The sequence below is a fragment of the Rhincodon typus genome, chromosome 11 (genome assembly GCF_021869965.1).
Source record: "Rhincodon typus isolate 14 chromosome 11, sRhiTyp1.1, whole genome shotgun sequence".
NCBI classification, from domain to species: Eukaryota; Metazoa; Chordata; class Chondrichthyes; order Orectolobiformes; family Rhincodontidae; genus Rhincodon; species Rhincodon typus.
This window is the reverse complement of record NC_063342.1, coordinates 54,308,593-54,333,927: the sequence shown is the minus strand read 5'-3', so window position 1 is coordinate 54,333,927 and position 25,335 is coordinate 54,308,593. Positions and strand designations below refer to the sequence as shown.

Sequence of the window (25,335 nt, the reverse complement as noted above, 5' to 3'; positions counted from 1 at the left end):
GCAGCAAAATGCTTTTGCCGTTGAGAATAGCTTCACTGCACTTGTCACCCGATTTCTTCCACACATCTCACCACAGCCCACATCGCTCACCCCAATTAGCTTCCTCCCCTCATCTTTCCTTTTGTATAGAGTTTATTGACTTTCTCAGTCCTAACCCTGCATTACACTCTGTAGTGTTATAGCTGTTCCTTATATATGTGATCAAACAATTAATATCTACCAACCATTTCTCTTGACCTTAAAGTACATAACAAATCGGAGTAGGAGTAGGCAAAGCAGTCCCTCAAGCATCCTCCACCATTTGATGTAATCATCTCACCTCAGCCTCAACTCTACTTTCCTGCCTCCTGTCTATAACCCTTCAACACATTACTAATTAAAAATCTGCCTATTCCTTTTTAAATTTACTCAATGTTCCAGCATCCACAAGATTCTGGGGGAGTGAATTCCACAGAATCATAAACCTTTGACAGAAGCAATTGCCCCTCATGTCTGTTTTAAATCTGTTTATCGTTTGTCATAAAGCTATGATCTCTCATTCTTGTATGAAGATATTAACAAACATAAAAATGTGTTTAATCGGGCATCAGCAAAAGGAGTTGAGTAAATTGGCTTCTGTATCCATTGGTTAGAAATGGAAACTGTTGAGCGTTGCTACTCTGTCCTGTGAGCCTTACTCGATTGTTCATGTGTGGACATCAAGGTAAGGAAAGGATTTAAGTTTTTAAGTTTATCAAATAACCTCAAACGTGCACTGTTGTAACTCCTAGCTGAGATATTTAGTGGCCATGGAATGATCTACAAATTAATAAATCAACACCTTTTCAAGGAGGGAAATGGAGGGTATTAGAAGCAACTGGCAGGGAAAGAAAAGACCGTGTGTTGAGAGTCTGGTTCAGTTTCATTCAGGAAATTGAAATAGTTATCTTTAATAGGTGACTACTAATATCTTCATTTTTCCTTCTTGTAATAAATGTTGAAATGTTTGACGAGAGGATTATAAAGATTTTCAATCGGTTTGAGTGTTGCCAGGAGTCTGAGAGCCTTCATTGTCTGACAGTAAACCATAAAAAAGAGATCTGCTTTACAATGTACAAAGCGATACGAGGCTGCTTTTATCTTGACTTTGAAAGGAACCTTGATTATGAGTATCATTTTCTTTACATTGGTTTGAAAGTTGAATGCCAAAAATTAGAAGCCAATCAAAAACCACAGTGTTGGATCAAGTTATCCAATTTAACAAATTTTAAGTGAAAGTATTGGGTACATCTCGGACATTAGTCTGAAGATTTCTCTTCCGTGTAGAAACTGAGCGCTTCCGTCAATTAGAATCCCGAGCTGCCAAAAAAATCACTTCGGGCGCAAGTGAAACGCTTGTTCCTGACATTCAGTCTGCTGGTTCACAATGTAGTTTGGTAGAGAGCAATACAAATGAGAAGGTTTCAAGTTCATATGTTGCTCCGTGCTGAGTTGCTTCATCTCAATAGGGTAGGAACTGAAGTTCTTTATTTGATCTGGGTATCCCTGTTGCCAACTGCTGCAGGAAACAAACTGCCTCTTAACTGGGGACAACTGAAATGTCTAATCAACTGTCACTTTTAAGATTAACATGAAGAATAGTCATGTGTATAAGTTTGAGGTATATCTGAAGCTGGAGTTTGTGCCTGAAGGGCTGGAAAGATGAAGATCAGGACAAAATGAGCTGTATCGACTCGAGAGTTGACATTTCATTAAAAAGAAAGGCCTAGTTGTCACCAGCTGTTTTTTTTTAGATTTGTGGTGTACCCTATCACCAACAGTGTAGGCTGCTGCCTGTGGTATAATCCAGTGGTTTGATATTGTGCAAACAAACTGTTTCCTCTGGATTGGTAAGAGATGCTTAAGAGGGCTCCTCCAAAATGTGGAACGTATGGTAGATTTTAATTTGCATCAACATCTGCAGCATTTATTTTCTTCCTTGTGGTCAGCAACATCTGCTATGGCAGAAATGAGGGATTTTCGTTGCTTCAGCTTTTGGTGGATGAATATTGAATAAAGGACCTAAAGCAAGTGAGCAAATAGAAATGAATAGAGCAATTTTTTTTAGCTCCAATGTAAGATTGATTTTAAAAATAGTTCCAACTTTTCAAATTTCTTAGCGCTAAATAAAGGATGATGTTTCTACTTTAAACAATCTCTTAATTATAATATTCCCTCAGAGCTAGGATAGATTAGAAGTTTTGGTTCATATCAGTGTAATAAATTAATCCAACAGAAAACAGTACCATTCTGATTGTCACAATCCTATTTTTGAAGTTGTTGTGAATTTTCAAGATAAAGTAATATTACCATAGCCCCAGCATGCCATTGGGCTGCCCTCTCATGAGAGAGACACCATTGTTTTAACCTGAGAGCTATTATGTCTTAGGCAAGGGGTAAGGTTGAGAAGGCAGGGCTTTCATGGTAACCTCAGCCACAGAAATTGAAGCCACGCTGTTAGCATCACTCTGCATCGCAAACCAGCTGTTCAGCCAACTGAGCTAACTTATTTCCTGTAAAACAGCAAAATGTTGTATAAGCAAGAGTGGGCTGAACCTGTAACCAGGACAGCATTTTATATAAATGAGATGACAAATCACTATGGGCAATGGATACACTTCGAAATTGTTCTTTTACTACAATAAATTGTTTAGGTTAGCTTTAGTATTGTCATTATATGCTGTTATTTATTTTTATGAAGTGTTTACTGTTTGGAAAAATCTAAAAATAATTAATTTGATGTACATGTTAGGAACATTTTGGTAATGAGTAGTTCCAGTTGAATAATCAAGTATATATTAAGATAAGACTTGAAGTACCCAGCTGTGATATTACAGAAGCTTTGACCTCTCATGATGATCTCACTGTTATAAAGCTTCCAATTTGAATGTCTGTCTTTTTTTTTAAACAAAGCTCCCAATTCATTCCAAAAAAAATGCTGCCATGCTGTTGTACAGAGTTAATATTAATATTAATTCATGGGGTATTCATTAATTTTTGAAACTGTTTTGCTCAAAAAAGCATTGTTGGCCCACAGAAAACGTATGCCCACTTGTCAGAAATGCCTTGATATTGCATTTCCAATACAGTTAGACTGTTGATATCTTATAGCGTTACAACAGGTTGTTGATCTCTAATAGTGTTACAAAAGGTTACCTTGCTATTTTTGTGTGAAACAAATGAATCATTGCTTCTCTGGTTTATTTTCATGCTTATGTTAAAAGCTGAATCCTTTAGGTGTGAAGAGAGTTACTGCTGATTTGTTTTTGCCAATGAAAAGTTATTCACTTTCAATTCCCAACTCAAAGCTAGGCGGCATTATAGACTTGTAGGTAATAGCATAAAATTACAAAGGGATATTGATAGACTAGATAAATGGGCAAAACTGTGGCAGCTGGAGTTCAGTGTAAGCAAGTATAAGGCTATCCATTTTGGATTGAAAAAGGATAAATCAGGTTACTTTAATGGACGGTATGAAGCTATGTGTTAGTGGATGCCCAAAGATACTTGGCAGTTCAGGTGCATAGAGCTTTAAAATGTTACAAACAGATACAGAAAATAATCAAGAAAGGTAATATAATGCTGGTGTTTATATCACACCACACCTTAGAAGGATGCACTGGCCTTGGAGGGAATAAGATTTACAAGAAAGACACCTAGATTTCAGCGCTTAAGTTATGAGGAGACATTATATAAATTGGGTCTAGAATTTAGAAGATTACAAGGTGATCTGATTAACTACCAGATATAATTTGGAAAAGACAGCATAGATAAAGATAAACTATTTTCACTGGTTGGGGATTCTAGAACTCTGGGGCGTAGTCTGAGAATTAGGGCCAGACTGTTCAGGAGAGACGTTCGGAAGCACTTCTACACATAAAGGGTGGTGGATGTTTGGAACTCTGTTGGATACAGGATCAGTTGTTCACTTTAAATCTGAGATTCATAGGCATTTGTTAAACAAAGATGTTAAGGGTTATGCGCCAAAGGCTGGTATATGAAGCTAGGCCACAGATCAACCATGATCTCATTGAATGATGGAACGGGTTCAAGGGGGCTGAATGGCCTACTCCTTTTCCTATGTTCTTATATGCCGATGTTGTATTTGGAAAGAACAGAACTGGGCAATTGTGTGGTTATGACCAGCAACATATTAAGAATAAGAGGCTTTTTTTTTCAAATTTCACTGTCTGCTGCATATTCAGTAATGTCATGCAAATATTTATTTTGAAGGCTACACAAAAAGATATAGAGAAGAGACGGCTGTTGCTCAACAGCATTACTGAGACGGGCAGGAGTCTGAAGACCATGTTAGGAAAGAGTGACAGTGTTGTGGATGACAAACTTAGCCTGTTAAATTGTAACTGGATAGCAGTCACGTCGCGGGCTGAAGAGTGGTTCAACATTCTCCTGGTGAGTATCTTCAGGCATCATTGTATCAATGCAGCAGCCTTTGGAATGTAATATATTGTCAAATAAACAACAAAGATGAATATTAGAGATTGATGGAATGGAATGCCCATTAATTTACCCCACTTCATTAAGTTTGATCTGGGGAGGATGAATCAAGTTACCTGTGTGAAGGTCAGGTGTCGGTCTGTAGGAGTGGGTACAAGAAGATGGTTCAGAGAGTATTTGTATCAATGTAATTCTTGGGTGTCACATGGAGGAAACTATTGTCTATTTTGGATGCTGTCAATTAAGTTTTTATTTTTTAAGTAAAAGAATACCTTTGAGATTTTTTTATTGGAGAGTTTTGTAAATATATTGGAAATAATTTGATGTAGTTGTGTGGCAGTTTGCTGCTTGTTATAGAAGGTTTAAGGTTCGATTGAAACTTGTGAAATTGATAATTGGGCAGTTACTGTAATGCGCTGGTTGTTGACTGGGTATTCATTGTTTTCAATAAGATGCAAGTGGTAGACATTAACTGAAGTTTCACTTGGCGTCCTGTGACTAGGAATTGGAATTAGGTTAGAATTTAGAGTGTGTATGTTTGTAACATTTAATTCTAGGAACCAGTGCTAACGAAGATTGGCTCCAGTTTTATTTTTCACCCATAAAGCTCTCTGGAGAGTATCACCAGCCCTGCCCCTCTTGTGTAACACCGTCCAGTTAAAAATGGCCTCTGTTATCTCCATTAGTTAGCCTGATAGGGAAACAATTCAGCAGCAACTGGAGATTCGGTTTAGCTCTTACAGATATTTTAACAATGCTCACGAAACAAATAAATATAGAATCTCAGTAAAACCCAGAAGGTAATCCAAAAGCTGTGCAAAACGGCACAATATTCTTCAATCAACATTAATTTAAATTAACTGGATCACCACAAACACGTAGCCTTGCCTGTGACTTGTATTCCTGTTTATACGTTTATTCCTGCATGGACATTAGACTGGCAGCTAGCACTTTTAAAAAATCCATTCAATGATATCCTGTATTATTCAGATAAAATTTGACTGAAGATTCACCAAGTCAGTGGTTTTATACAGAGAGACCCATCAATGGTAGCTACATTTCCTGGAATTGCTGCTTACAGCATTTGAACATTTCAATGTGGTGTCTGCCCAGCATAATCTGAAGTTAATCACAGAACTCCATTTACACTAATTAACTAGTGTACTAATACCACTGTGCTAATGTTTAATGTGCATGAGAACTACCCCCCATAGAGCTTGCTGATTTTTAGTTTTAACTGGTTCTTGTGAAATAAAGTGCACTTGAAGAATGAGTTAATTCTCTACCAAATGTTTCTGTGAAACTTACCTTCCTTGTAATAAGGTATTCACCAAGTGGCATGCAATGTTTAGAATTTAATGAACTAAATAGTTCCTGGGAAATGGATCCTGAGCTACATAAACTGGTGAGAGGGATAAGAAATATATGCAATCTGTTCAGAATTGGGCATGCCATCCTCAGTGGTCTGTGGATATAGTTACAGGGTGCCACACATACGCATGTTTCAAAATCATTTTGGTGGAGGTTATGAGCAATATTTTGCGTAATAGGTTCTCTAGTCTTAAAGTTTCTCCATTACAGGTTTGCCTAGTGCTACACATCATTCTGCATTTGAAATTCTGGACTATTCTGCCACTTTGATAAGACATGGAGTACACCTGCCCTATCACAGTCTCCCCAACCCCAACAGAATGCAGAGAACAATAGCCATCCAACCAACTGATACAGACTTTGCTTCCCCTTCCTGCCTCTTATCAACCAGGACGTGTTCATACGCTCAGTTTTCTGCTCTGTATGATTCTGCATGATTTTCTCTGGGTAGACTTTCATTCGACAGTCACAGTCCTTAGCAGACTAACCAACCCCTGCCCCCACCTCTTTTTTCAGCTTTTGTCCTGAATTGTCCTGAATTGTTCTTAACAATCTGAATAGCTGAACTGTGAATTCTCCCAGATTTCCCACCTGTTTATGTAAATATTTTTCCAAGTTAACTTCTGGAGGAAACAATGCTCATTTGCTATTGAAAGAAAAAATGGAATTGTCATGACTGCTTGATTTTTGTTCATAGGACTTGTCAAATGAATTGACTTTGGTTTCTATAAATATCTTGACAGTATACTGATGGAAATTATTGGCCAGAAGTAAATTAAGCTTGGTGCTATCAGCTGTACATAACATTGGAAGCCAGACAATTGCAAGTGTACTGTGTGTAAAGCCTTTGATGTTTGGTGTAATAGCTTACTACTGAATTCCCTGTGGAGGTATTATCATTGTATCTCATTAACAATCATAGTATGTAAAATATGCAGCCCATCTAATTATTTTTACTCACGTAAAATGATTGAGTTTTTAAATAATTAAACTTGAGTCAGTTCTATTTCCAAATACTTTGTGCTAATTGATTCCAAGATTGTTAGTGAAATTCTTTGCAACCCCAAAATAATTTGTGGTGATAGCTATGATATTTTAATAAAAGGGCTAATGCCCATTGAAAGTGTAAACTATAGGATGGCATGACAAAAATGGCATATCAGAGGACCATTCTTCAATGCTTAAGTGTAGTGAAAGGCAGATTCAGACTGAAAACTCCCCAGCAGGCAGTTCTTTAGTCTGATGACTGAAATGTATAGAAAATCAATGTCATCAACCAATGTACAAAACAGCACCAGCAGAAAACTGAAAGCAAGTTATGTGTTCCAAAATTTTAAGCAAGACTTTTCAAGTGTCCTAGGGAGAGCTTAAGAGCGAAAGGAAAGAAAACTGTTGTTTAATGTATTTTCTTAAAAACCTAAACCACTTATTCATATTCAACTGCAACACAGGAATACCAGAAGCAAATGGAAAATTTTGACCAGAATGTTGCTCAAATCACAGCCTGGATGTATCGTGCTGAAATCTTGTTAGATGAATCCGAGAAACAGAAAGTTGGACAGAAGGAGGAAGTTTTGAAGGTAACATCACCTCAGATTTTTCAATTTGGATAATTGGTCTTTTCCTACCAAGGTATCGATTTTGTTCCCATTCATAGTTCGAATTTGACCTCCAATTACTTTCAGCAATTTAGAATTTTCCCATTTGCAGTTAAAGTGTGGTGGCAAGTGGATTGTATGACATTAAATCTGTCATAGCTTGGGCCAGCTTATACAATCTCCAAGTTTTTACCTCCGTAATTAAGCAAGTAATGCTCCATTGTGCTATACTCCTCTCCCATTACCACCAGCATTAACTCATTCTGTGTGGATGTTCATACCTAGAGAACTGAATGCAGTCCAATCCTGGAGTTGATTCCCAGACTTGCATGTGACCAAGCACCTAATTGAGCATGGTGCGGAGGTGCCGGTGTTGGACAGGGGTGGACAAGGTCAGAAATCACACGAAACCAGGTTATAGTCCAACAGGTTTATTTGAAACCACAAGCTTTCAGAGTCTCACTCCTTCTTCAGGTGTTAGTGAGAGAGGAACTATCAGACACAGGATTTATTAATAAAAGATCAAAGGTTCACACCACTGATGAAGATGTATTAAACAAACCTAAGATGCTGTTAAATCTTTAATCAGTTAGAAGCTTTTAATTGATTAATATGTATATGTAAATCCCCAAATTCCTTTGAAGTCATGGTCCTGAGGGAGCTAAAGGTTTTATCAATGTAAAGAAGAGGTGACATTTTAGGTCAGACAGTGCATTTTAGATGTGAGGCCTTGTTTAGAATCTAAATGTGTTTTACAAATGTGTTTTAGTTTGGAGTCACTGGTTTTATTTCTAAAGCAGGAATTTATAAAGTACCATATTGACAGATGAGGCAACTATCACCTACATTCACATCAAGAACAAGAAGCTGGAGAAACTTGGCACCACCGCCAGCAATAACAAAGACTCCCCTGGTACCACGTTGAAAGCAGTACCACCACGGGAAAATAGTTTTGTCAACTTATCTGACCCTTCAACCAGACGAGATCAAAGTTCTCAGCCGTGGAGTCAATTTCTGCCCCATCATCAAAATGGACCCCATTGGTCTTGCGGCAGACACAGAGGAATTCATCCGACGAATGAGACTCCAGGAATTCTTCCAAGGTGTTAACAGTGTGCCCAATGAGACAACGAACGAAGACGATCAGTCGACAGAGAGATTCATGGGGTAGCGGGCAAAGGAAGAGTCAAATTGGACTCCTCCAGAAGGCCGTTGCCCGAATCCTAACAGGTGTGTTCAGGCCATCAGAGAATGCGTGAACGCCAGATTTACAGGGAACCCCAAGCTTCTGTTGTGACATCACAGATTTCTTACAGAAACTTAGCACCGACGGACCAGTTGAACCAGGAACAGTCCTCGTCACAATGGACATTTTGGCGGTCTACACCAGCATCCCCCACAACGACCGCATTGCTGCAATAGCCTCAGTACTCAATAGCAACAACTGCCAATTTCCAGACGCCATCCTACAACTCATCCACTTCATCCTCGAACACAACATCTTCACCTTCGATAATCAGTTCTTCATCCAGATGCACGAAACAGCCATGGGGACCAGATTTGCACTGGTTCAAACAAGACTTCTTTGCTGCACAGGAACTCCGAGCAATGCTATACACCAGTTATATTGATGACATTTTCTTCCTTTGGACTCCAGACAAGGAATCACTAAAACAACTACATAGCAATATCAACAAGTTTCATCCCACCATCAGACTTACCATGGACTACTCTCTAGAATCAATCTCATTCTTGGACACACACATTTCCAGTAAGGACGGACATCTCTGTACCTCACTCTACTGCAAGTCCACCGAGAACCTCATGCTGCTGCATTTCTCTAGCTTCCACCATAAACATGGTAAAACAGCCATCCCCTACAAACAAGTCCTACATATACACAGAATCTGTTTGCATGAGGAAGAATGAGACAGACACCTGGATGTGTTGAAGGACGCCCTCATAGGAACAGGATATGATGCTCAACTCATTGATCGCCAGTTTTGACATGCCGTAGTGAAAAACCATCCTCAGAAGACAGACACGGGATATGTCCAACCATGTACTTTTCGTTGCTCTGTACTTCCTGGGAGCAGAGAAACTATGCCATATTCTTCGCAGCCTTCAACACATTATCGATGACGATGAGCACCTCGCTAAGGTCCTCCCCACGCCTCCACTTCTCACCTTCAAACAACCACCAAATCTTAAACAGACCATTGTTTGCAGCAGACTACCCAGGCTTCAGGACAACATCGACCACAACACCACACAACCCTGTCATGGCAACCTCTGCAAGACATGTCAGATCAGCGACATGGACAGTACCATCACACGTGGGAACACCACCCAACACGTGTACGGCAGATACTCCTGTGACTTTGCCAATGTTGTCTGTCTCATATGCTGCAGAAAAGGATGCCCTGAGACATGATATATTGGTGCAGACACTACCACAACAGATGAATGGACACTGCACAACAATCGCCAGGCAGTCAAGGACATTTGGCCTCGGATCTTCAGGTAAACATCCTCCAAGGTGGATTTCAGGATACACCGTAATGCAGAATCACCGAGCAGAGACTGATAAAACACAGTGTGGAGCTGGAGGAACTCAGCAGGCCAGGCTTCATCAGAGGAGCAGGAAAGCTGACGTTTCGGGTCGGGACCCTTCAGAAAAAATCTTCAGAGACTGATAGCCAAGTTCCATACCCGTGAGGACAGCCTCAACCAGGATCTTGGGTTCATGTCACACTACAGGTGACCCCACCACACGATACACTCTCAAACAAGCACGCTCACACAGATCCTCTCCATACACAGTCTCTCAAACACACACACACGCGCACACACATTCTCACTCATTGTCCCACACGTGTGCATGCTCACTCACTCTCCCACACATGTGACTCTATGGGGCAAATTTGTATTTGCAGATACATTCTATTTTGTGCAAAAAGTACACAATTTGTAGATAATCAATGTGGCGTTTTATAAATTCCTGCTTTAGAAATAAAACCAGTCTGCCTCCAAACTAAAATACAAACAGATTCTAAATGAAGCCTCACACCTAACATGCACTATCTGACCTAACATGTCACCTCTTTTTGACACTGATAAAACCTTTCCTTTCAAGTCACTGTGCTGTGAGAAATAATTTGAAGATTTATATATACCTATCAATTAATTACAATCTTCTAATTGATTTAAAGGTTTAACAGCATCTTAGGTTTGTTCAGTACATTCTCATCAATGGTGAGAGCTTTGATCTTTTACTTATAAATTCTGTGTCTGATACTCCCTCTCTCACTAACACCTGAAGAAGGAGTGAGACTTCGAAAGCTTGTGTTTTCAAATAAACCTGTTGGCCTATAACCTGGTGTCGTGTGATTTCTGACCTAACTGAGCATGGCCATCCCTTGGACTGTAATCAAACCAGATGCTTGAATGACTGTCTGACTGTCTACACCCTGTCTGACTGTAGTCCACCACTCCCCACTGAGCATCTGTTCCCTTTAACTTTCATACATCACTGTTTTCTTCAATTACATGCAGCATCCCTTGCTGGGACACTTGCTCTGATACTGACATCACACTGTATTGTTCAGCAAAGTATCTATCCCTTCTGTGACATTTCATCCTCAGTGCATTCCACTGATACAAGTTGCCTGCCTCTCTTTCTGCACTCTAAGGCAAGCTAATACACAGAGGTTACCCGCTTCTACCTCAGTGCTAAAGCCTTGTGCACTAAAGAGCAAGGTAACTCTCAGAGCCTGGGTGACACTATGCAAGTGCTGTGGGCTTTGTGCATGATAAAGCGACCTAAGATCATAAGATACTTTGCTTCACGTCAGTGCAAAACATTTTGTAAGGGTGCATGAGATGTCTTGACGTCCCCGAGTGTAAACCTGGAAGAAGCTTGGATGTCAAAGCTATCCCTCGGCTCCAATGTAGATGATTGAAGTTGTGACAGCCTTGATTCAAGAGTAAGCATAACATGTGATGAGGTTAAAATTGAATCAGAGATAGTAGGAACTGCAGATGTTGGTGAATCCGAGACAACAAGGTGCAGGGCTGGATGAAAACAGCAGGCCAAGCAGCATCATAGGAGCAGAGAGGCTGACGTTTCGGGCCTAGACCCTTCATCAGAAAAGAGGGAGGGGATGGGGCCAGTAAAGGTGAGTGTAGGTGGGGAGTTAGGGAGGGGATAGCTCAGTCCAGGGAGGACGGACAGGTCAAGGGGGCGGGATGAGGTTAGTCGGTAGGAGATGGAGGTGCAGCTTGAGGTGGGAGGAGGGGATAGGTGGGAGGAAGAACAGGTTAGGGAGGCAGGGACGAGCTGGACTGGTTTTGGGATGCGGTAGGGGGAGGGGAGATTTTGAAACTTTCCTGCTCCTATGATGCTGCTTGGCCTGCTGTGTCCATTCAGCTCTCCACCTTGTTATCTCAGATTCTCCAGCATCTGCAGTTCCTACTATCTGTGATGTCAGCACACTGGTCTGGGCTATAAGAGATGCAAATTTAAGGAAATTAGTTCATTCCCCATAATGGGCAAGATTCTGAACTCCTTATAAAAGGCTTGAGGACTAAATCCGGAGGCTTTCTCGATTTTGATTTCATTACTTTTGCGGAATGAAGTAATCTTGTCATCAATTTCGCCGTGCCAGGGAGGAAAAGATTCTGCCCTTAATTTGAACAAACTTTTGATTGTAACCTATGCTACTTACAACACCGAACTATGTAAAGCTGACTAAATTCACATCTGTTTACTGATTAATTTTTCTCTGATGTCACACTTCCACTCTCCTCCTCCTTACTGTTTAACAATGTGCCTCAGTTACTTTCCATTCTGCTCTGAAAAACAGACTATTTTTTGTAGAATCTCTACAGTGTGGAAACAGGCCCTTCAGCCCAACAAGTCCACACCGACCCTTGGAGCATCCCACCCAGACCCATCCTTCTATCACCCACTTAATCTACACACCCCTGAACACTGTGGACAATTTAGCATGGCCAATCCACCTATCCTGCACATCTTTGGACTGTGAGAGGAAACCGGTGCACCTGGAGGAAACCCACGCAAACACGGAGGGAATGTGCAAACTCCACACAGACAGTCATCCGAGCGTGGAATCGACCCCAGGTCCCTGGCGCTGTGAAGAGCTTTGTGGAACTGACTGTAACACAACTCTTTTGACATTTTGCAAAAACAAGATCAGACTCAAATTGTAATCTGAATCTTAGAGGATCCTTCTTACTTTATTCTACGTGGGGATAATCTGTTAATGTGAATAATCTATCTCTTATTTATCAATTTTATGCAGTTCTTTGCCTACCTTTCCATCCTCTGTAATGCTGTGTCCTTTAAATGCATCTTTCTGTCTGTGTATGTATTTCTAGCTCTGACTTTAAGCTATGTATGTTTTGCTCATTGGCTGTAGCGTCTGAAGTCGGAACTCAATGACATGAGACTGAAGGTGGATGCGGTGCGTGACCAGGCCCTGGAGCTGATGACAAACCGTGGAGATCACTGCAGGGAGATAGTGGAGCCCAAACTATCAGAGCTTAATCAGAGGTTTGATGCCATCTCGCACCGAATCAAAACTGGCAAGGTGGGTAGATCGGTCCATTGAGCAAATCAAGTGCATTTTCATATCAGATCTGGAATTGATGCTTTGAATGCAAACTTTTAACTTGACTTTCAAAAACAAATTAACATTTATTTTAAACTGCCTTTACATAAAGGGAGGTTCCTTTCAAACAATGACTGAAGTATTCAGATAATCATTTTTCTGAATTGTTTGAGAGCTTTCATCATTACATGTTGTTACGTAGATTGTCTAATATTCCAAAAATAATCATAAATCCAAATACCAATTTTAGATCAGTCTGCACTTCATTAAACCTTATCATAGACCCATTTTCATTGCACTACTGCTGAAATATTTTCCATTAATCCGCGCATGATGATAATGGTCAATATTCTGACCATTTCATTAACCTGTGCATGTTGTGGAAGAGTTACTATTAAAATAAATCTTATATTTATTTCACTGGAATGGACATAAACTTGGCATGGTGTTTGAAGATTTCCATATGAGACATAAACATTCCTATTATATGGGCTGGAAACATCCTCACTTGATTCTGATCATCATTTTGGGTGAACATTCAGCCTCTTTCTGGCTGTGTGCAGAAATGCAACTTCTGTTCTCTGGTACATTTTCATTTATTTCACATGATCGTTGCAGTATTTATAAATATTACAATTTTATAGTTAGTATTGTTCCTAAGTTGTCATTTTCTGATACGAACCAGTTTTTCATTTGATGTATACAATAATCTCAATGCAAAATAAAGCATTTTTACCATGCAGTCAGAGTTTGAATTTGCTAAGAGTTGATCTTGTGATTCAAATGTTTATAGTCTTTATTTATTAACAGAATATCTGTCTTAAAAAATGATTATCAATGATTATGTCTGTCACAATGGTCACTTATTTATTGACAATTTTGAACTGAGTAATCAACTTGACAACCTAAGTCCCTCATTGCAGGATAAAACTAAGGTTCAAAAGGATCGAAGTGAAGATGAAATACAGGGAGGGGAAACTGAAAGATTCATGATTTAGAAAGTACCTGATCACTTCTGGTACAATGAATTACTTCGAGGTGTAATATCTACTGTTGCATGAAAAAAAACATTACCATCAATTCTGTATGTTGTAGGAATCCAAAGACATCGCTGAGATGAAAATCTGTTTTTAATAGTCTTCACTGATGAATTGAGGTTACACAAACCATTTAAAATAAATTTGTTGTTCTTTAAATAGCTGCATATTATTTTTACAGCTGACCAGATTAGAATCATAGACTACCTACCGTGTGGAAGTAGGGCATTTGGCCCATTCAGTCCACACCAACCCTCCGAAGAGCATCCCAGCTAGACCCACACCCCTGCCCTATCCCTCTAATCCTGAGTTTTTCCTGGATAATCCACCTAGTCTGCACATCCCTGACACTACAGCAATTTAGCATGGCCAATCCACCTAACCTGCTCATCTATGGGCTGTGGAACGAAACTGGAGCATCCGGAGGAAACCCATGCAGACACGAGGAGAATGTGCATACTCCACACAGACAGTCACCTGAGGGTGGAATTGAACCCAGGCCCCTGATGCTGTGAGGCAACAGTACTAACCACTGAGCCACCGTGCCACCGTAAGACTTTAGACTTTAGTCTGGTCTTTTACTGAAGCATGATACATCCAAAAAGACAGTACTCTCTCAATATCACATTGACTTTTATAATTTCAGTGGATAATTCAAATTCAAATTATCAGGCGTTCAACAACTGAACAATACCAATGATGTAGGAGCAGAAGTAGGCCATTTGGTCATCGAATTTTCTCCACCATCCAAGACGATCGTGGCTGAATCTGCTCATTCTCAACTCCACTTTCTTGGCTTTTCCCCATAACTCTTGAATCCCTTACTGATTAAAAATCTGTCTATCTTTGCCCTGAGTATACTTAATGACCCAGCCTTGGCAAACATCTCTGGTAAACAACTTAACAGATTTTTCTCTAATAGGGGAGTCCATTTCTTTCTCATCTCTGTGTTAATTGGTGATCGCTTACTCTGAGAATATTATGCCTTCTAGTTCTCAGCTATACCCCCAAGGGGCAACACCTCTCCAAGTCTATCCTGCCTGGCCCTAATAATCTTATTGTTCCAATAAGGTCTCCTCTCATTCTTTCAAACAGAGTACAAGACCAATCTAGTCAGCCTGTCCTCATAAGATAATCTTTCTATACCCGGAATCAACCCAGTGAACCTTCTCTCGACTGCTAGCACTGCCAGTATGTGTTTCCTTGATAAGGGAACCAAATCTGTTCACATTATTTCACTAATGGTCTCATTAGTGCCTTATATAGTGAGCAAGACTTCCCTATTTATATATTCCAGTCACTTTGAGGGTGGGTGGGGAAAGGCCAATGGTACAGTTGTTTTTCCTATTTCCTGCTGAATTTTTTTTTTGTGTGACTTCTGGACTAGGATTCCCAAATCTCTCTGTGTTGTATATTTGTGCACTCTTTTAAAGTTGAGATAGTATTCGGCTCTTCTGTTTTTCCTGTCAAAGTGCATAACAACACATTATCTTTCATTTGCCCACTCATTTGCACACTTACTCAACTTATCTGTATCTCTCTCTGTAGATTCTTTGTGTCCTCCCCAATTGTCTTCCCACCTATTTCTGTGTAACAGAGCAGGAGTAGATGAACGACCTGTACCCTTGAGTTCAATGGAAAATAAAACCAGGCAATACCTATAATGGGCAGTTAGTCTGCTTCTGCCTACTACACCAAAATGAAATGCCAAAGCACATGCAAAGACCTTAATACGGTAAAGCAGTCTCCTTTAGAAAAGATAACTGATGCATTTACAGAAACAAAGTTGATGATGTCAACAATCCAGAATTCACACAACTTGTTTTGTCAATGGACAGACTGTTAAGTTTAAGCTTGATACCAGTGACATGGTCACTATTCAATTAGATCAGTTACCATGGTTACTATGGCTGAAGAGATAGAAGGTACAGCCTACAGGGATGACTCCCTGAGGCATGGGTATAATAAGTGAAGACATCCAGCCTGATCAACAGATGAGCTGCATATGACCCCATGTGAACTAAACCAATGCCCAACAATACATAGAGTCAAGAAGAGCATACTGCCTGGTCTAATCATTAGGGAAGCATTCTCCTGCCAAGGAGATCGCAGGAGGTCAACAGTCTTCCAGATAAGCTAAGGACCAACAAGGTCTGCAACAAATGACACCCTTTGCCAATGATGTCCATGAGCTAATGGATCTTCCTGCAGAGAAATGACCTTACCTACTTATTCAAACTGATGTCAACAGTTCGTAAGCAGAACAACTACCATTCTTCTAAGTCTGAAGTGAGCATATTCTGAGAAAATGAGAAACATCCAGACCATCTTTATTTGAGAAGACAGAGTTGAGCAGGACACAGGGCACTGGACATATATATTGGGTTAACAATGGGGGTAGAAATGCTTGGGACAGGTGTATCAGGTAACGGTTCTGAAGGAATTAATGTTACATTGGCTCCACCGTTCTGTTCATAGAAATATAGAATATAGGAGCAGAAGTAGTCATTTGGATCTTCCAACTTGCTGCACCCCATTCAATATGATCATGTCTGACCATCCCACTCTGTGCCTATTCCTGCTTTCTCCCCATTCCCTTTTGATCCCTTTAGCCCTACGTGCTATTTCTATCTCCTTCTTGTTTTGGCCTCAACCGCTGTCTGTGACAGAGAATTCCACAGGCTCACCACTCTCTAGGTGAAGAAATTTCTCCACATATAGATCTTAACTGGCCTGCTCCATATCTTTAGACTGTAACCCTTGTTTATGGTAATTGGGATCAACCTTTCTGCATTTACCGCCTCCTGTTAGGATTTTAAGGTTTCTATGAGATGCCCTCTCATTCTTCTCAACCCTAGTGAGAAGGTTCTAAATAATCTAGTTTCTCTACAAGCCTTAGTCCTGCCATCCCAGGAGACAGTCAGATAGTATGTGGTGTCTGTGGGTAGAGACCAGGAGTGTTGTTCCAGCTTTCACAGGGAGCAGATTTATCTGTACCAGTTCCCTTGCATAATAATGCCTGACTGAGACAAAGGAGGATTGGTGGCAGCAAACTGTCTCAAATAACCAACCCCCCCAGTATCACATATCATAGAGGTACCAAATACCACAAGACAGCGAGAGTGATTGTCAGTGAAAATACTAAAGCCAACAGTGCTGAATAAGTTCAGAGATAGTAGGAACTGCAGATGCTGGAGAATCTGAGATAACAAGGTGGTAGAGCTGGATGAACACAGCAGGCCAAGCAGCATCAGAGGAGCAGGAAAGCTGACGTTTCGTGCCTAGACCCTCCTTCAGAAATAAGTACTTGGCATCCATTTTCACAGTGAAAGACACCAGCAGCATACCAGAACTTCAAGAGAGCCATTGCTAAGGAGAAAGTACTGGGGAATCTGAAAGGTCTGAAGGTGGATCAATCACCCAGACCAGATGGACTACATCCCAGTGTTCTTAAGGAGGTAGCTGAAGAGCTTGTGGAGACATTGATGTTCTTTCAGGAATCACTGCATTCAGGAAGGGTCCCAGAGGAGTGGAAAATGGCGAATGTAACACCCCTGTTTAAGAAGAGAGGAAGGCAGAACACAGGAAACTATAAATCAGTTTGCCTCACCTTGCTCATTGGTGAGATTTTAGAGTCCATTATTAAGGATGAGATTGTGGACTACTTGGAAGTTTGTGGGAAAATAAGGCTGGGTCAGCATGGCTTTGTCAAGGAGAGGTCATGCCTGACAAATCTGTTAGAATTCTTAGAGGAGGTAATGAGCAAGGAAGACAGAGGAGAGCTGGTGGATGTCTATTTGGATTTCCAGAACGCTTTTACCAAGATACCGCAAAGGCGGCTGCTAAATGAGATAAGAGCCCATGGTGTTCAGGGCAAGGTACTGGCATAGATAGAGGATTGGCTGACTGGCAGAAGGTAGAAAGTAGGGATAAAGGCCTCTTTTTCAAGATTGCAGTTGGTGATGAGTGGAGTTCTGCAGGAGTCTGTATTGGGACTACAACTATTGACCTTGTATATTAATAGTCTGAATGAAGGATCTGAGGGCATTATTGCTAAGTTTGCAGATAAAACAAAGATAGGTGGAGGGACAAGTAGTGTTGAGGAAGTCGGGGGAGGCTGCAGTAGGATTTGGACAGGCTGGGAGAGTGGGCAAAGAAGTGGAAGATGGAGTACAATGTGGGAAAGAGTGAGGTTATGCACTTTGGTAGGAAGGATAGAGGCATAAACTATTTTCTAAATAGGGAAAGGCTTCAGAAATCTGAATCGCAAAGGGACTTGTGAGAATGCTGAACTAGGACTCCCAAGGTTGCATGCAGGTTCAGCTGGCAGTTAGGAAGGCAAATACAATTTAACAATCATTTCAAGAAGGCTAGAATACAAGAGCAGAGATGTACTGCTCAGGTTTTTAAGGCTGTGATCAGAATATTGTGAAGGATGTGCTGGCTTTGGAGGGGTTCAAAGGAAGTCCATTAGAATGATCCTGAGGATGAAGGTCTTGCCATATGAGGAGCGTTTGAGGACTCTGTCTGTACTCGATGGAGTTTAGAAGGATGAGAGGGGATCTGATTGAAACTTGCAGAATACTGAGAGGCCTGGATAAAATAGACATGGAGAAAATGTTTCCACTAGTGGAAGAGACTATGACCTGAGTGCACAGCCTCAGAGTGAAGGAGTGATCCTTTAAAATTTGGAGGAATTTCTTCAGCCAGAGGGTGGTGAATCTGTGCTACTAATTGCCAAGACATTGTGTGTATTTGAGACAGTGATCGGTTCTTAATTAGTAAGGGGATCAAGAGCTATTGGAAAAGGCAGGAGAAAAGGATTGGAAAATATAATCAGTCATGATCGAATGACGGAGCAGACTTACTGGGCCGAATGGCCTAATTTCTGCTCCTATATCTTATGGTCAAGTCTGTTCTGCCATTCAATGAGATTGTAGCTGATCTGTGACCTAATTTCATACACCTGTCTTTGGCTTGAATCCCTTCAGACCTTGTGTGGAATTCTGTAGGACTGAGTTCTATGCTGCCTGAGCTGGACATGAAGAGAGAGTTTTCATGTGAAACTAGTAACCACAATCTCATTCCCCCATGCTCCAGTCAGTTTCACTCTTTCCATTTCCCCTGTCACTGACTGACACTTTTTCATCTTGTCCATGGTGCAAAACAGAATGGTCATAAAATAAGCATTACAAATGTTTACAAATAGAATTGTGATGTGTGCAAAGAAATGTGAGCTTATTGCCCTTAGTGCCCGCTTTCTGCGTGCCTGTGTCTGGCTTAGTGAAACTATGCAGTGCTGACTTTTGTTGGAGTTGGGAGGAGAACTCCAGATTGTCTTTGAAGAAAACATGAAGCAGTAGTAGGACAAGAAGGTGCAGTCCACATCCACACCACATTAATTTGAATGGTTGCTCTCTTTAGGCTGGCTGACTAGCAACAGCAAGGTCACTGGCAGAGTGGCAGAAGTGGTGTAGTATACTATGAACAGATATCATAATGCGATGGAAATGATGGCATGATCTAACATTCACATTAGTCATGCACAGAACACGATGGAAACATCTGTACTAATGAGAGATGTACTTACAAAGATAGTTAGTATTATTCACAATGGGGACGGTGAAGGTATTAGCAAAATCTATCAGAGTCAGACAGTAGTCATTCTTGGGTAAAGGGAAACCATTAAAGTCTGTAAGTTACCAGAAATGAAGAGAAAAGTTGTCTCTGTACTTTGCAGAATTGAGCCCAAGCAACAAGTCATGAACCGGGTAATGGAACAAATGTCAGCTTGAAAATGGACAGCATAATTTTACTCCCCAGGCTGCACCTCAGCAATCCCATTAATCTGTCGAAAAACAGATTGCCAGACTAATATGATATTCTTAAACTCCCTTTGAAAGCTAGTATTCGCATCCAATATGGCAACAAATTGCATCAATTTATTCCGAAGTTTCATCGCAAAACTTGTCGTGGATACTTGTATGCCACAATGGAAATTTGACATCAACCATTAGATGGTACCTCATTCAAAGTTTTGCAAATGTGCTGATGGAGTTGTCCTCCACTCCATTTAAAAACAGGCAGCATGGTCTGCACAAAACCCTATACTAAGTTGGTGTTGGACTCCTCCCTGCTGTTTGCACTTTCAGACTGACTTCCCAGTGCATGAAGCTTTTCACTCTATAACGAGCTGGCATATGTTGTGCTGTCTACAGAATGCTTATGCTTATAAATCAGATGAAACTGTGGAACATAGAGGATTGGATGCAAGGACTCAGTTATTTTCTGTTTATTCAGCCCCATCATTCACCATTACTTGACATCCAGTGATAGCAAGCATTGTCTACCATGTGATTTAGGATGTGTATATGCTTTTGATCTTCTTCTGATTGGCTTCTGTCACCTGCATTACGCATCACCATGTCCTTCAAGACAGACAGGAGTATGTCATTGAGTGCTTCACAGTCTATTTGAGTGATCTCGCTGTCATGTTGAACAGTTGATGTACACAAGCTGACAGTCAGGTGATGTGATGTGAGGCTTACAGCAGTGCTGAGTGTGTGAAGAGGAGGCAAAGCCATGAATGTTCAGTCTTGTTCCTGACAGAGTAAAGGTCATTGCCAGGTGGATGGTGTTGTTGTGGTTAGTTGGTGGTAGCTAGCATTTGAAGAGGTATTCATTGATCTTTGTATGAGGTAATTGAATTTGTTGTGACACTATATCCAGGTCATTACAGGCTTGATTTCTGGCATTGACTTCTTTGGCTCACTGTTGTCATTATCTTTAGAGTGTCTATCTGAAAGGTCTACTGAGCTTCGATAGTTAACTGCTGTCCTACCTTCGATTTCCTCCATCAGCACATCCTGTGCAGTGTCTGACAAATTTAGACTCGTTCTTATCAGTGTTATACCGTTCTTCCTGATTTCTCACTTCACATTTCCTTTCTGTGAGATTGTTTCAATCCCAACGGCCCACCCCTTTAAGAGCTTTCAGATCTGCTGAAAAATTATAATTTTAGATCTTCTATTGATTTGTGCAACCGATGAGCAGTTTAGGAGCAAAGTACTGCGGATGCTGGAATCTGTACTGAAAACAAATTACTGGAGATCACAGTGGGTCAGGCAGCATCCATGAAGAGAGAGTCTAGATGACTCTTCATCAGAGCTAAAGTGAAACGTGGACAGGGCAGCATTTATGCAATAGTCGGGGTTGGGGGGTGGTTTTGGAGTACCGGGGCAGAAAGGATGTTAATAGTTCAGATTAAGTGATCGGAATGAGAGAATGGCAGAACAATGGTGTGTCTAACTTCCACACTGGAAAGAACAGACAGTCCCACTGCGGTGGGGGAAAGGGAGAGAGGACGCGCTAACAGAGAATGTAACGAGGAAAGCAATGGGTTCACAATTTGAAGGTGTTGAATTCAATATTGAGCCTAGAAGGTTATAAAGTGCCTACTTTGAAGCTGAGATGTTGCTCCTCCAGTTTTCACTGTGATTTGCTGGAGCATTGCAGCACGTTAAGGACAAGTGGGCAAGCGAACAAGATGCTGTAGTAGTTTGAATTGAGTGTGTATAATAATCAGCAGGTTGCAACAAATGGTGTGCTACTGCATTACAATCAACAAGCAAGTCATGTGTTGTGAACCTCATATGTTGTCATGAGCAATCCAATTTAACACCCAAAGGCTGTACCAGATTTCCACCAGACATTACCCTGTGAATGACCTGAGAATAACATTTAAAAAGAAACTATGAAGGTTATTTGTAAACCAATGGAAGTTATTCTGAAGACAGTCATCTTTGTGGTCCAGTTGTAAAGAGATTTAAGGTGCGTTATAAACAGGTAAATACTCATTTTAAATAAAATGCAAGGTAGTTTTTAAGTCATGGTTGTTTGAATTTGAAAACAAGATTCAATATCGCAGTTATCTATAAAAGTAGAAAGTGTCAGAAATACCCAGGTTTGGTAACATCCATGGAGGGAGGTATGCTTTTAATGTTTCATGCGTATGTCATCAGCGTCAAGTGTTTGCTGTCTTTCTTTCACCACGCATGCAGATAAAATTGCTGATTATTTCAGTTCTTCAACATTTGTAGTACATCATGTTCATACCACAAATGACAACATGTAGTTTCCTCTAAATTCCAAGGTTTTTTAATCAAATTTGTGGAAGTGTTTTTATTTTAATTTGCTGATGTGTAATTATAGGAATCCAACAAAGAATTGTGTTTTGTTAAAGAATTGGTGTGTGCTGAATATTTTTTTAAAGATGTATAGAAACATGTAATTAATCATACCCTCTACATGTACATACCTGACTTTTCTTACAACAATTCTTAGTTGTACTTCCTTTTCCTCACATGCTTGCTTTTCAGCAACCAGTGCTAGAGTATGTATCTGTTTCCCCGTATACATTCCTGATGGATCCTGATGAACTGAGAAACCAGAAGAGTTTTCTTGCTGTGCAGCAAAAGGTACAGCAGCAGGTATGATGGCTTAGCAGCTGATACAGCGATTGGTTAAAGCAAAGTAGAACATCTGCTGAATGGAAGGAATGATAGGCTGGTCCCATGACACCACAGTGTTGCTCACCAGATCTAAACAGCAACAGGCTTTGGGTTGATGGACGTCAGGAGTAATTAAGTCTGAAAGTTCGAAGAACATCTGTTGTTTTGTTGAGCAGGTGTGAACTCTGCAGCGTTTTCTGACGTAATGGCTTAACATTCTGATCATAGCTATCTAAATAAGTGCTGTGATCTTGTGTTGATAAACAAAAATATAACTGTGATGGTGATTACTTGCCCTCAAAGACTCCAGTTTTGAAGTTAGGCAATTATAAGATATTTATTCTTGATTTAGCAGCTTAGAGACTTCAAAGTGGTTTCCATTTTTTTTAAAACCACCATATATTAAGACAAACCTGATGGTGAGACCTATTCTCGGATTTATTTGAAATCTATTCTAGTCCAATAGTTTTAGAACAGAAATCCACATTCCTTGCTTAACTGATATTCGTGTCTGGTTGCCTCCTCATTGATCGTATGCCCTGATTTAATTTAGACTAAACAGAGACGTTCTGTGACTCATCTGATATACTTGGCATCATCAGATTGCAGTGATAGAAACTATATTCTATTTAATACACTGACAAAACAAAATGACAAAAATGGACATATGAATCACAAAGTAGTTGTGAAACAGGAATCAAAGTGTAGGATTTCTGGGTAGTTCAGACTGGCAAAAGTTGGGTAGAAGTGTTCCATAAGGATCATCATTGTTCATTGTTTATATAACCACTTGGACACTGGAATATGAAGTATAATTTCAAAATTTGTGGCCAACACCAGATTGAACAGTGTAGTAAATGCATGAGTAATTTATGAAAGTATTGAAATCTCTGGATAAACTCAAAGGAATGTGTAATTGGAAAATTGTCTATGCAAAAACCAAGTATGAGGTGATGGCTTTCTAGAAGTAAGAACAAACAGGCCATACATTTACTTGAAAATTAGTGTCTAAATGGGTAGAGGAGCAGAGGAATCTGGAGTTACAGATATACAGGTCAATAAACAAAAAGAGAGTCAGGTAGGTTGTACAGATAGCAAACCAAGCTTTTTAGATGGATAGAACTGAAAAGCAGAGAAGTTTTCACACTTGGTTAAATCATGCTCTTGGAATTGTGCAAATGCTTTGGTTTAGATGTCGTAAAAAAGATATAGAATCACTGGAAAAGGTGCAGAAACTATTTACTAGAATTATATTAAGTGTGAAATAATTGAACAAGTTAGGTTTCATTTGGTCCAGAGAAGAGATGACTGAGGGGGTACCTGAAAGAGGTCTTTAAACTTATGAAGGGATTTAGTATGGAAATTTACATTTGCAGTGGAGCTCAGATCTAGGGGTATCATAATAGTTGCTAATAAATCCAATCAGGAATTCAGGAAAAAATTCCTCCTTCCCAACGGATGGTCAGAAAGTGGAACTCCTAGGATGAGTTGCTGTGAATGGAATAGATGCATTTCAGGCAAAACTCAATAAAAACAGAGAGAAAGGAATGGGAGGATTATGGTGAAGAAGGTTAATTGAAAAAGGGTGGAAGATTCTCAAATAGAGCATAAAAACTGATGTGAATCTATAGAATTAAATGGTTTATTTCTGCGTTGTAAATGCTGATAATATTTTCATCCAATTCAATCATAATGTTGAAAAATTTCAAAAGAAAAATATACGTATTGCAAATAAAATAGGATGTCACAGTCTAGCAGCATTACGTTAACAGCATGAATATTTTTCCAATTTACAACACGGAAAATTGTGATTTTTTTTTAAGCGTACTTATTGACATGTAGTATGTGCTCATTCATGAGCAATGGACGAAATCTTCCCTTAAGAATCCCACAATAAAGTATTTCATTCTCTGAATGCATGTGTCCCATTGAAGGACTTTCTAAGGCCTTGGTTTTGTTGCAAATTTGATTTTGAATCACAATCTGATATTTTTCACTGTTTATTTCAATACAAAGATCTTAAAAACAGATTTAATTCCATTTTATAAACAGTATTTACTGTTTCTTTTAGAGGTCTGTACCTTTTGTGTCTCATGCTTCATAGTTTGTACATGCTGTATCAAAAAACTATACTTCCATCTCATGCTCTTCACTATCTTCTTTTGGTGAAGCTTAAGCTTCTAGAAAGTCATCAAAAATCAACTGAGGGACTGAAGGAAACCTACCGACTGACTAGTTTATCAACTATTCGTTCATCTTCAACCTCTGGTTCCTCTCTGCATCCCTCTCTTTTTCCTGGCCCATCTCCGGCAAGAAGTCACCAGGTTACAAATTTGATGTGTTCTTTCACAGGGATAGATCTAAGGTTTTGAAAATATGTTGTGCAGTAAATGATAAAGACAACTCTTCATTTGGCTACCATTCTGCACTATTCAGTCAACTAATTTCTGGCCAACTGTTTGGAGAAATAATTCTGTCATTCTGAAAACCATTCAAATCAGTTTTCAAAATTCCACTGCTGAAGATGGCATCTATCAGTGAGAGATAACCATCCCACCTAGTTTACTTTGACTTTAAATTCTCTGAAGTTATTCTTGAAAGATTCATCGTGACCCTGTAAAATTGTTGAAAGTCACCCAGCCTTCCCCTACACTACCTCCACCATTAACCCCGCTACTACCAGTAACAGTAATCATCCCACTGGGTAGAA

General features: G+C 40.0%; 1 protein-coding gene across 2 annotated transcripts in view; it reads left to right on the top strand.

The window, feature by feature from the left end:
* Window positions 1–25,335, top strand: part of dmd (dystrophin) — a 1,291,331-nt gene that overhangs the window by 430,031 nt on the left and 835,965 nt on the right. For both annotated transcript variants that reach the window (XM_048602828.1, XM_048602824.1), the window contains exons 32-34: window positions 4,252–4,431; window positions 7,299–7,427; window positions 12,887–13,057. In XM_048602828.1, coding sequence (XP_048458785.1) covers window positions 4,252–4,431; window positions 7,299–7,427; window positions 12,887–13,057 — 480 coding nt within the window. The remainder of the gene's footprint in view (window positions 1–4,251; window positions 4,432–7,298; window positions 7,428–12,886; window positions 13,058–25,335) is intronic.